This window comes from Sceloporus undulatus, unplaced genomic scaffold, assembly GCF_019175285.1.
Source record: "Sceloporus undulatus isolate JIND9_A2432 ecotype Alabama unplaced genomic scaffold, SceUnd_v1.1 scaffold_17, whole genome shotgun sequence".
In the NCBI taxonomy this organism is placed as follows: Eukaryota; Metazoa; Chordata; class Lepidosauria; order Squamata; family Phrynosomatidae; genus Sceloporus; species Sceloporus undulatus.
In genome coordinates, this window is record NW_024802939.1 from 104,372 (window position 1) to 118,249 (window position 13,878).

Sequence of the window (13,878 nt, forward strand, 5' to 3'; positions counted from 1 at the left end):
TTTGCCATTTTTCCTTCAGTGCCTCCATTAATCAGCACAGCAAGTGAGAATAATATTCTGCATTGTTAGGCCCTTCTGAAGATAGTCAGTCATCAAGATATCTTCCTTGTTCCAAAAAACTGTAGCCATGACCTTTCCTGATGTTCTGATAAATTCCTGTGGACTTTCTTCGGCCATGGAAAAGCCAAGTGACATCACTGTAAGGAATGTTGTTTGGTTTCTGGATCATAGTGATGAAACCATGTTTTATCAACAGTGACAAGTCATTCCAAAAAGGTATCACTGGATCACTTAAAATGCTGCAAAATCAGCGTGCAGGTATTCATTCAATTTTGTTTCTGGTCAGCATTCAAACATTTCAGCACCCACTTGGCAGACAGCTTCTGCATTGCCAACTGCTCATGAATTTTAAACCCATTGCATTCCTGGCATATCTCTAGTGTCAGCAATTGTTTTAGCTGAGATTTGTCTATCTGGTCATGAAAATGCTTAACAATTGAAGGAGCAGACACTATCGAAGGCCTTCCAGACCTTGCTGTATCTTCAGTCTCAAAATCTCCAAACTGACAGTTGGCACACCACTTTTTCATAGTTGAGTGTGATGGAAACTTGTCACTCAATGTTTGCATCATATGTTCCTGGTTTTCATTTGAAATTTCATTCTGCAGGAACAGGAACTTCATGACAGCCCAGAATTCCTTACTTGAAAATTCCAACATTTTTGGTGACATCATTCTATCAAATTATCTGAAACACCCCCCGCTTTCCCCAGAAATTATAACTACGATTCTGGAAAATGATATTGTACAACACCAAAGCACATTTTTTCATGCTATAGTGACAAAATTATGCTCAGATTTTGGGAAGTGGGTTGGGCAGAGAACTTTTCAGCAGCCCCCCCCCCCCCCCCCACAAATCCCAGAACTCCATAGCATTGAGCCATGGAAGTTAAAGCCTATCAAACTGCTTTTTTCTGCAGTGTGTTAGCAGCCACAGTTATTTAACAGTAGCAACCCACAACAACAAAATGACTCCTCCATATCTGAAATGAAGAAAGATTTGGGATAGTCTGGATTTTTGTATGAAAGGACTGTAAGAGTCTGACACTCAAAACAAAGCCTTAGGCTTGACATTATTTAATAATAAGGATGTCTGATTTTGCCTGATTCTGATTGGGAGACCTCAGGATTCTACAATGATGGGGGGGGGTATGAGATACATCTTGCAAGCTTACCTTATGACTTCAAGTTGTTCTGAAAGGTGCAGATAAGATTTTTATATAAAAGATTTTAATGCATCACTCTTTACTTCCAGTAGTGATTATTATGCATTAATTTGAAATAGCTTCTTTTTTGAAAAGTTAACTTTTGGGTAACACAGAAAAGCAGACTGATGAGCTTAGAGAAAATGTTTTGAATTGGCTGTTTAAACATCTGAAATTTATTGTTTCCGTGTCTAGTGCCCTTGGTATTCAATTTTGCGTAAGACTTATTTCTATTTGAAGGAATGTGTTAGCTTTTCCTCACAATTCTGCTTTAGCTTTAACTGCTGTCTTAGTTGACACATTGAGTTGTTTAAAAGAATCAAGATTGTGTATTATTTAGATGTTACTAAACAAGTGGGATTTGTTTGTTCCATTCCAGTTATCAAAAAGATTAACTCTTTGCCCTGGAATTCTAATTGCAGCCATTTAGAAACAAAGAGGTTATTTGTACAAGATAGTAGCAAAATCAGGATTTATGCCAAGTGGAATGTTTCTCAACTGAATAGGGTTGTAAGTATTACATAAATTTTGTCTTGCATTTCAGGCACCTATAAAGGCAACTTGTGAAGAAGGCACATTATGCAAGCCTGGATTTCCTGAAGACGTTTACAATGCAGTCATATCCAGAGGGGTACATGCAGGACAGCCTCTTCTGAATGGTATAGTTTCATATTATTTTTAGCTTCTTATTATATTTTGCTCATAATATAATGCCATTTTTTACATTTCTTAAATAGCACAAAATTATTTTACTTCTGTTCTGTTGCACAGGTTTTCCCTTAAGTTCTGGTTCTGGGAGTGATTGGTAGGTGAAATAAAAATGGTTGTTTGTAAAAGTAGTTTGTGAACTTTCATGCAGACATAAATCTGAAGTGTGTGAGTTTCAAGATGCAACTCTGGGATTACTATTTCCAGTATAGAACACACTGTCAGATAGGTTTATATTTTGGCTAACCTCCCTAATAAGATCTTTATATGAAAACATGTTTTTGAAAGTGAATTTTCCTAAATTTCTCAGTCTTCCTAAATTTCTAAATTTCCAGGAAAGAGAACTGTTTAGTTTTCAGAGAAAATTATTGTGTTACCTTGCAGTACCAAAAGTAGAATTTGCCCTACCACATGATGGGGGGGGGGGCTCTATAAAAGGCTGAAATTTGTGAAAGCCTTTATTGGCTGCCAGTTTAATGACCCCAGTTTAAATCCGAACCAAGATGTTGGTTGTTTTCCCAGCACTTTTATTATCAGGCAGAGTACCTGTATTCTGTATTCTTTCTGTATTACCAATTACCACGTCTTATGAATTTAAAAATTTGCCTGATAGAGAAACAAAGAAATGAGTGTTGCTGTTTTGTTTCTTCCAAATGGCCTATGAACCAAGATGAGAGCTAAAAAGTCATGAACCTGCAGCATGTCAGTTGCCTCAATCTGGAATACCAGAGTGCTCAGTATAAATCTCTAAAAACACAAAGTTCTGCAAAATTAGAATTGTGTTCCTATTTATTTCATATTGTTTGTGTTCTTCACAAATACTTTGTTTAAATAATGCTACTGGACAAATTTCCCTGCTCACTGTTATATTTGGGAAGAATTCTGCTTATCAGTAGAGGGCTACAGAGTAAGAAAAACATTAATTTTGTTGTTTTATATGCTATGCCTGTCATAGAAATTACTTTCTAACTAATTTGAAAATTATGGAGCTGATCAAGAAGATTAGTTTCAATGAATTCTAATTTTATCTTATAAACTAATTTGATTCCATCCATTGTTACTTCAATAAATATGGCTTTGTAGATTAGCATAAATGGAAAAAAGTTTTAAAATGAAGCTGCAAATCAAATTGATCCTTGAAACAAAAGCTTTTCTCTGTATTTAACATATTCTGTTCAGAATTATCTCCTCATGATTATATTTTTACAGATCTGGCTAGTATTTTCATAACAATAATTGAATCCCAAATGTAATAATTTATTAGTTTTAGTTTATTAAAATCCTGACTTAATGAAGTACTTCTATTTTTCATTTAAATTAAACAAATATATTCCATATATTTGGTTTAATAATTAGTAGCTTTTGAATATAACATTGATAGTTTAGAATTTATGCATAACACGTTTCTTAAAATGGAAAATCATACAAGTTATGCTGTTTTGTTAGAAATTACTAGTATACATTACAAATAGTATTTCTAGGTTTAAATTTAGTAATTAGTCCAAACTAGAGTACACCTAGTGAATCACATTTATAGAAGTATTGACCTACCACATTTCCATTGATTAAGTTCATTTACATTTGTTGGAAGAATTGGGTTTGGGCCCTCAAACAGCAATGTGATTAAGTGCAACCCACACCAATCATATATCATAAGCTAGTCTCTTGTGCAAAAAAGATGAATCTTGATTATTTTAGTAAGATGTATGCATGGGTAAGTGAACCTCTGATCTCTCTCACTTCAAAGAATCCTGCAACTGCCCACAAATTACTAGACAATAATGATAATTTGCTTGGCTTCACATTAATTATGTTAATATTTGTGCCATAAAATGGTTATGGTGGGAAGCATAGCTCAAGCAAAGATTCCCTTTCTTGTCTGTTGGAGTTAATTTCAAGTTGTCCTAAGGAGGACAGTATTTATGAAAAATATGAGTGACATGGTTGTGGATAAAGGATGAAATCTTTAGCTTACATTTGAGAATATTGCAATTGATTGCAGGGGAGTACAGCCAAAATGGGCTTAATATACAGTTGCATGGTGCAGCATAGCTGGCGTTCTTCCCCATGGAAGCTCCTTAAGTGTCTGAAAATGCTGCACAGAGACTCATGGAACCCTGTTGAACATGGCATGGATGCTGAAAGGGAAGGGAAAGGCAGAAGCACTTTACGCACCAGAGTTCAGGCTTACATGCTTATCCTTCCCTCCTTTGGCCTAGCTGTGGGGCATTTGGAAGCTGTCACTTCTATTTTACATTAACACTACATTCTTGTGTGGTTTGAATCTAGATAAAGTGTGACTAATCTTAACTCCAGTGAAAGAAGCCAACAATTAAATACTGTATTCAAATAACTTTCATCTAAAACCATTTAATCCAAAATGAAGCTTCAAGACTTTTCCTTGTGGTAGAGGAGAGAGGAGAGGCGTGTACAATGCATCTGCGTTATATGTGGCGTTGAGCGTATGTTTTCAAGCCAGGTGGGGTGCATGTGCTCAAGCCGCACGCATGAGCCTCATTCACTTGAATGGGGCTGGAGGATAGGTGGAATTCGCCTTACGTGGGTGTGTGTGTGTCTGGAACAGATCCCCCGCGTAAGGCAAGGTTCCACTGTACAACCTTAAGCATTCTAATACTGAAGTAAGGTTTATTATTGGCCTTGTGTGCATTGGCCAAGATACTCCAGGGGCAGCAGCTGGCCTCTCAGCTGCCCCATTTCCACCGTTATCTTGGCTTCTGTCTCCACTGTAGTGGCTTTCTCACAAGTGTCCTGGTGGGCGGCCTGGTGTGTCCACTGTTGCTGTGGGTTGCTCCCTTCTGAGATCAGAATGTGGTGGCCAGAACAGGTGACCTGTGGCGGATGGGCTGGGTGGCCCAGCAGGACGCTTGTGTAGACAGCTGTGGCTGCATAGGAACAGAGGACTCCAGATCTTGTTGGAAAATCAGGAGCAACAGGTAAGGTGTTTGTTTTTTTTACTCCTTTTCTAACCTTGTTTTGTCCTGGTTCTGGTACAGAACATGCTGGATGTGATCTGAACTGCCTGCATCAGAATCAGGATTTGGGTCATACATCGTTTTTACACGATGACACAGAACTTGGGAGGGCAAATGGGCCTTTTGGCCCATGTACACAAGGCCACAGTATCAAAATGCAACCAAATGTACATTTGGGAATTTAGGGAGGATTAAATCTAAACAGAACCTTAATGTGTTACACTTGTACTGGGACCTTAACTGAGACGATTGCTTCAACTAATATGAAGTATTTCCTCTATATTTCTTCATTACTAATAGTTACATGTCCTCAAGTCAGTTCAAGTTGGATTCTGTTACTTTCCTTGGTATGAAAATCCAAAAACAAGCATATATTAAAAATGCCGTGCTTTAAAAAAATCATTCTTTTTTGGTAAATGTTTTGATTCCAGATAGATCAGAGCACAGGTACGTCTCCGTTTAATTTATCTCTCATTATGTTCATTTGATCTTAATGGCATTCTGTAAGTATAGCTCTCTATAAAAATCTGAAAGGTTTACTTTTCTGTTCATTAGAACAAATGAGATAAACTGAAGAACCTTGATCAGTGGAATTACTGAACCAAAACCAAAGTCCACTGCATAACTGATTAACAGATCACAGCTGTGTACTCCTGTGACTGTGTATGTGAGTCAATGCAACAGCTCATTTGAAACACATAAAAGTTCAATATTACAAAGCAGTTTTTAATTTCTTTTTGCTTATAAAACCCATAAAATGTATCACATTATATAGATTAATGTGAACTAGTTGAAAAACTTCCTGGGGCATCTTTTTTTTCCAACCACAACTTTCTTAGTCAAATTATTTTAATGGTTAATTCTCTTGAAAGTACCGACATGCTTGAAAGCATATCATTTGCTAGTTTTACATAAATGTACAAGCCATCATTGGATGGCTTTGACTTAAAATTTAATTACACTGTCATTTTGAAGTACTATTGTTGTCGAAAGCCCATTTTCTGGTTATTAAACTAGATGCATGTGACAATAGAAGTTAAGCATACTTTGTATTATAGTCACATTCAAGAGGGAAAAGCTCCATGGGCCTGACTCAGAACTCTTATTTCCATTGATATTATTGGAGTTTACCCGGATTTACGCCACTGTGGGATCTGAATTTTGCACTTTAATTGTTATAGATTTTCTCTGGAGGTTGAAGCATTCTAAAGATTTTTTTTTTTACTACTGTCAGTTGCCTGAGGTACAGAGGTTTGATTATCCTCTTAGCTAGCAGTAAAATACAATGACTGGCAAGAGAAACTGACCAGACTTTTTTTCATTTGCTTCTTTTCATTTCATTTCATGAAAAGGAAATAAAGTTTGTATCTTTTCTTATTTTGTTGTTTAATTTAATTTAATTTTGCTTTATTACCTAAAATTAAGATTTGATTTATGAAAGATTAGGAAATTATTTTGAATATCTTCTTGCAGATGTCTAGGTACCTCTATGTACCCTGTCCTTTTTAAGGTCTCCCCAGTAGTACTACAAATTATACTATGTGTATATTAGGTTCAGTTAATGGATGCGGAGAATGGTCTTGGTTGAAGTGCAACATTTATGGAATGCCCTTAATGTGATCTACCTGACAATCTCTCACTTAAATGTTAGAGAAATGGTTAAAATCTTTGTATTTTATTAGGTCTTTCTGGTTGGTTAGTTGAAGTTTTACTAGTTTCATTTAGACTGATAATTGCTCTTCGAGATTTTATTTCTGCAGTTTTTCAAATGGATTCCATTCACACAACAGGACTTTCTCTTCTTCTCTACCCTGCCCTCAATTTGCAAATGCTTTTGGACCATCTTGCTATTTGGAATCATCGAGTTCTATTTCCTACTTCCATTTCAATCCTAAAACATTTATATATGATGGAAGAACAGAACATACTTTCAAATGCACATGGTTTCAGTTTCAACCTTTTGTACTTTCAGTTGCTCAGGGATATTTGACTTTTAAAATCAGAATATTTTGTTTAAATAGTGAATAATTTTCACTGGACATTTTTCTACACATATACACTGGATTATGGCATAATTTACAGTTCCTTTGCAGGCTTGTGCAATTTACAATCATGTCATATCTGATGCTTCAACAACTGCAGAACTGGCTACAGTTGACTGCCATGCTCAACTCAAATTGGCAGTACTGTATTGACTTTAAAAACCCTTGTGTTCACACTTGTCTGTCCATATACTAAGATGGGCGAAACAGGCCACCTCTTCCAAAGGCGGATTGAGGCTGCGGCAGCCGTACACCACAGTCCCAATCCGCCTTTTTGCCAGCTGAAAAAGAAGCAGCAAATAGCCGCTTCTTTTTGCGCTGGCAAAAAGCCAGCGTTTCTTCCCTGCTGCAGCTGGAAGCTGGCTTTAAGGCACTCCAGTGGCATGCGACATCTGGGTAGCTGGGCGGCTTCCTGGTGTCTTTAGGGCATGTGGTGTCTCTACACCACACTCCCAAGATGCCTCGAAGCTGGCTTTTTATGACAGTCTGTTTTGCACCGTACTCACCTAAGACCCTTCTTTAGGTACCTTATCATCTGTCACACAGCAGGTAACTAATTGGGGAAAGGGCCTTTTGAGTTGTTATCTCCTGGGTTTGGAAAGTTGACTTGAAGGAGCCTCACGTGGTACCCACGCTGAGGATGTTTTGACATCAGGCAATGAAACTTACATTTCCTCCAGTCTGCTCTGAATACCTTGACAAGTTTTGCTGGTACAGTATTGTGCTTTTAGGCTTAAATCCATGCTTATGCTGCTGTACCACTGTGACAGATTGTCCTTCACCTCCTCACCCCTAGGCAGCCCTGAGAGATGCCTGAAACTGACTGTGGAGGGTTTCCTACCTTCCCAGAGTAGTTTTTGGGGTTCACAGGGGCTGCAGTAGGAAGAGGAAACTGCTTCTGCTTGATTTCACTTGTTGAACAGCAGATGTTCAGCACTGGATTCTTCTTGTAATTTCATTGACTCTAGTAGAGCAGGCACTTGGTATCTGCTGCAGTTTGACCCCATCCCAGGGTTACCAAAATCTGTGGATGCTCGATTCCTATTAAATATAATGACATTGTAAAATGGTGTCCTTTATATAAAATGGCAAAATCAAGGTTTGCTTTTTGGAATTTACATAATTTAAAAATATTTTCAAACTGTTGATGTTTGAATCTGTGGGTGAAGAATCTGTGGGTATGGAGGGTTGATTATATATATTTATATTTTAAATTATAAGCTTTGAATTTATTTTGTTGTATTTTTTAAATCCTTGGGAATATTATTGAAATGTATGGTATAAATTACTAAAATAAATTTGATAACGCTGAAAAAAATCATGTATATTAACTATAAAATACAAAAATTATTCAGAACTGTGGTGGCATTTTCATTTTCTTGAGATCATATAGGTTTGTTATGTGCCTTGAAGTCATTTCTGATGTATGGGTGACCCTATCACAGAGTTTTCTTGGCAAGATTTATTCAGAAGAGGTTTGGCTTTGTCTTCCACTGAGGCTGAGAGATTGCAAATTGTCCAGGGTCCCCTGGTGGGTTTCTACAGGAGTCAGACTATGGTTTCTCAGTGTCCTGGTGCAACATTCAGACCGCTATACCATGTTGTCTCTGTATGTTACATGTATATAACATACCCAGAACTGGAGAAATAAAACAGAAATAGCCCAGTATCGTAAAAATGTTATCTTAATAGTGAAGTGCTATGACCATGTTTTATCTTGTATGTCTGATTGCTGGATTTTCTGGCATCCTTAGCTGATCACCATATTTGGGGGAAGAATTTTATTCAAAGTGAAATTGTTTTCATGGAATGTCTTATCATATTCTTCTGCAACATGTGATCTGCTTAGTTATTTGATACTTTCAAGTACAGCTTTTATGTCAGCCTTCTAATTGCAGACTGTCAATTCTACATTACAGTCCTTTATATATTTACCATATATTACCTCTTGCCTACTTTTAAAACTTATTGTATTATGCTTGAATCCCATGTTGGGAGAAAAGCAGGATAAAAATTAAATAAAATATCTACATGGAACAGTTTATTGAGATTGACTCAGCGTAATTTATTAAACAGAATTTTAGACTTTTTCTACAGTTTTTTTAAAGTATGGAAAATATTTCACATGGTTAAGTATAACTGAACACTTAAACTGTATTTCTTTTGAAACAGCTATCAGAACTGGCAAATTTCTTATGGACATTTGTATCTTATGAATCATTCTTTGAACATTCATATGTGATTTTTTTTTTTTGTTCTGATATGTTATGCCTTCCAACTCCCTGAGTTCTGCAATATGGTCAGTTCTCAAATGATATTCACAACCAAACAATATGGTCATTTAATTTTCCTCTCATAAATACTGTATTTCCCTGTAACTACTGACTTTGCCGATGGCAAGTTCTGAACACTTAGCAGCATCAATTTGGTTATATTTACTTATATGAGTCTCATTTTGTTCAGTGGGACTTTTTAAAAAAATAAAACAACAATGTGCTTAGGAATGTAATCTGTATCCTACGCTAGTTGATCTTGCTTCACATCTTCACATGTGTATGAGGAGAAATCTGTCTTTTCTGTCTAAGCAAATATAATTCTGCAGTCCATGTAGGCTGCTTTACCAAAAGTACACTTGCAGGTTGTATAAAGTCTGTTTCATTGTAAACCAGTATCCAGGCTCCAGAAGTGGACCTCTCCTAGTGGGATGGAAAGTTCTGAAAGATACAGTGGTGCCTCGGGTTACGAAATTAATTCGTTCCGCCATTCCTTTCGTAACCCGAAAATTTCGTAACCCGAAACACTTTTCCGTTAGCACTGGAAAGCCTATAGCTGCACTTTGCAGCATTTGAATTTCGCGCCGAAATGAATTTCGTAACCCGAAAAATATTTCGTAACCCGAAACAGTTTTTGCCAATCCAACTTTTTCGTATCCTGGAAATTTCGTAACCCGATCATTTCGTATCCCGAGGCACCACTGTACAGCAATGCTCCCATCACATTGCAGCCACAGTGCTCCCCTTGCTCTCTCTGTGAATGGCTGGCAAATACTCCAGAGACAGTTTTTTGGGGATGCAGAGTTTGTGTGTGTTGAAGGAAAAAAATATATTACCTAATCTGGCATCTGACTAGATTAGGTTAGTGCTTTCATTGTCACAGCAACTAGCTACTGGGCAAGTTTCTTTAAACAAACAAACATGAATTTCAGATGGGAAGCTTACTTAGTGACTTGATTTGTAATTTTATGTTGACTTGACTTGGTTCTGACTTTGATTTCTGCTTTAAATCAGGCAGCTGAGTGCTGGAGGAGACATAACAGAGTAGGACTCTGTCCCAACTAGAGTAGATCTATTCAATTAAACGTTGAAGTTTGAGTCAACACATAGATAAATCCCATTGATTCAGTGTGTATAGTCTAGTCAACTAACAACAGGATCTATGTTTGAGGAAGGGATTTTTTAAACTACACAGCTAATTGTTAGTAGTGGCTTCAAAAGTAACAATCTATTTAAAACAAATTTTCAGAGTGACACTACTGTATAATGCTAATTATCCACTTCTTACATTCACTGATGGAATCTCAGACAGCAGATCCAAGATGTTATGTCTTTCCCCAAACCCTACCTGCAACACAAACCCTAACCCTAAAATTCTGTCTGGTTGTTTTCAAGTCCTGTAGAGCAAATATGGGCCAGCATCCTGTGGCATGTACTCACGTAAATGTGGCCTATGTATGTATGTTTCCCTTTCTGTATGGGGTGCAGGGGCTCCCTCCCTGAACATTCTCAGCCATCTGTCAAGCTCAAGGGGGGGGGGTTGTTTCTTATCAATAGTAAGCTGTGTAAGTGGAGAACTCAAACCATGCTCTGCGCTCCTGGTGAAAGGAAAACGAGGGTTCACTCTGTCTGTGAACATACCCTCATTTCTTCTAGCTGTGACATCATGGTCAGTCTTGCCTCCTTTATTTCCCCACTGTTAATTAGGAGCAGCCCCATCCAGGGTTTGAGAGCTCAGGGAGTGGGGAAAACATGTAATTATGTGGGTAGAACTAATTTCCAATGTAGAATTTCAGCCATTAAGGGTGCATGTGAGAGCATAGGGGCTGAAACAGAAATGGCCTCCTCTTTTATCTGATGTCATAATTTCTAGTGTTAGTGATGTGCACAATTGGATCCTGGCCAGGGTTCATAGCAAAAATGTAGAAGAGCCAAAGTATGTATGTGTTCACAAAATTTCTACATAAAACTCTGTTGGGTTTCACTTTGTGAATATAATTATATGTTCAGTTCTATCCTTTAAATTTATAGTTGGATCTTTTGTTGACTTGTCACCTTCTCTCATTACAAGACAGAAAACTATTAAAGCTTCCCATTGAATGGATTCTTTAAAGAAAACATCTTACAGGATAGACTGTTAGAATATAAAACAAAACTGAATTCTAGCAGTAGTTAAAATGTAATGAATGCATTAAATTAAATAATACTGTGTTAAAACATTTGATGCCATTCAGTTTGTTCTAATCTTCTTTAGTTCATTGTTCTGAAAAATGATAATTTCTGTATAATTCTAGTATGTGTTGCTGTCTATCTCAGCAGCTACCGGTAAGTCTTTAGGCAACAGCAGAATCAAATGGTTGTAGAGACATATCCCAAATTTATGATAAGGTCAGTACTGGACAACATTTTTGATCCTTGACCCTTGTATCATGGTAACTTTGAGCAGTTGTAGTTACAATGAACCAAGCTTAAATATCAATCTTGGTACGGTACTTATGTCTGAACTACACAGGCTAGAGTGAATGTGTACACATACACACACAGAGAGAGAGAGAGAGAGAGAGAGAGAGAGAATACTTAATGCAACAAAGTTTTACATTTATTTTTCATAATGATAGAAACCATATTCTGCAGATTCCCAATATATAGTAGATTTGCAAACTGGCATAAAATGGACAATTTTTAATAATTTAAAATTTTAAAATTTTAATAATAATTTTTAGTGAGGAAAATAGGAAAAAAGCTAGCTCAAAAGTCATACATCTGCCAATGTCCCCAGATTTGGGGGTATCGTAATAGTCAAACATTCTTTCTAGGAGCTAGAAAATTTTTACTTTCTTTCTTGTACCAGAAAAGTAAAGGAAGTGCAGTTATGCTGCATCTGATACCTAAAAAAGTGGTTTACATGAGATGAATGATGGGCAGTGTATGCGTATGATACTTATCCTGGATTCTAATACAAGACACAATCTGGCCCCACTCTGTTCCCCTTTATTTCTGATAGTTGTTTTTTTTAAAAAAATATTTCCAACATAGAGTGGAAGCTTTCCCTGACACTGTAAAATTTAACTAGAGGCTTGTGCGAAAATCCTAGTTAGCCCCAATTACAGTAGACTCCTTGACTCAAATGAACTTACAGAAGTGTTTACCACTTTTGTACTTTCAGTTGAGTCATGGGGTCTACTGACTTGACCCAATTTGAGTCAAATTTCCACTGATTTGATTAATCTACTCTGATTAAAACTACAGTAATAGAATTTAAGATTCTTGAGAAAGCGATATTTTGTCTGGTACAATAAAGGAGCTCAGGAAAACAAGAACTTGAATTTGGTCTGACTAGTTTTTAATGACATATATCATCTATCGGCCACTTAACTAATCCAGAGCTGCATATCATGCATGGTCTGGCAAATAGTTCAGGGTTTAGTTGGATGCAATCAATGCATTCAGATCCCTTTGTTTAGTAAGATCAATGTGATGTAATGAAGTCTGTGTTCCAATTCCCTGCTAAACATCACTGCAGGGGATAGGAAGGTGTCTGTTTGTGTGTTATAAAGTACAACAAACATTATGTTTGAAGTGTCCCCCCGCACAACCCAATTATATAAGTATTGGAATACATTTCTTATTGTCTTCTCCAGAAATTTTAAGAATCCCCTGCATGAACTTGAAATGCCCTAGGAAATGAGTGTTCACATTTATGAGTATTTATTTTGTTCAAAATGCACATGCCTTTCCATATAGACGCTTATAAAATCATAAGGGCCTCAGTTTTCTTGTTTCAGTTAAAGTAGACAGCATATTAGAAATCCTGTTTGAAATATCCATTTTATATTAAAATGCATACCTGAGGGTAGAGCACTGGCTTGTAAGATTTTAATGTGAGCTCATATTTTTGAGATTTGTGAAATGAAGTTGACAGGCGGTTGTAGCCAAATTGGAATGGGAGAGAGCTAACTCCTATCTTTAGAATAAGATATCAGTTGAGCTTTCAGCCCTGAATTGGGATGGTTTAACAATGTGAATATTTTATAACCCTGTAGGCAATTGGAAAGATTATATCTTCAATAGGCCTCCCAGGTTCTAAAGTCATTGGGGAAGGTCCTTCTCTCAGTCTTCTCACCCAAAAGCAACTCTGCTGGAAACTCTGGGGAGGGTTTTCTCAGTGGGACTCTGGCCTTAGTAAGATTAGGATGATTCTCTCCTTACTGACTTTCTGGTGACAAGTGAAACCTTTTCTGTTCCAGCACGCTTTTGGGGACTGTCCATAAGATTTAATGGAATTATGTTTTATTGATTTGTTTTTCTTTTATGTATTTGTTTTAAATGGCTTTGATTCTGGGGATATTTTAATTGCATTTTAACAACAACATTTTGTAACTTTGTACAGTATGTGCCTTTATCTGTACAGTCAGCCCTCTGTATCCACTGATTGTAATCCACAGATTTAACCCTCCAAGGCTTGAAAATATTTTTTAGAAATGCATAATGTTCTAGTAGAGTAGGATTCTTATCCCATTTATTTCATTAAAACCACTGATTTCAACAGAACAGCTCAAGATAGGACTAACACTGGGTTTAGACCAAGGAAATAGCAT

At 36.8% G+C, this 13,878-nt stretch overlaps 1 protein-coding gene across 1 annotated transcript in view; it reads left to right on the top strand.

Moving 5' to 3' along the window:
* Positions 1 to 13,878, top strand: part of LOC121917405 (cadherin-2) — a 189,933-nt gene that overhangs the window by 27,149 nt on the left and 148,906 nt on the right. Inside the window, exon 2 of the mRNA XM_042443342.1 lies at positions 1,809 to 1,923. Within this exon, the coding sequence (XP_042299276.1) occupies positions 1,809 to 1,923 (115 nt within the window). The remainder of the gene's footprint in view (positions 1 to 1,808; positions 1,924 to 13,878) is intronic.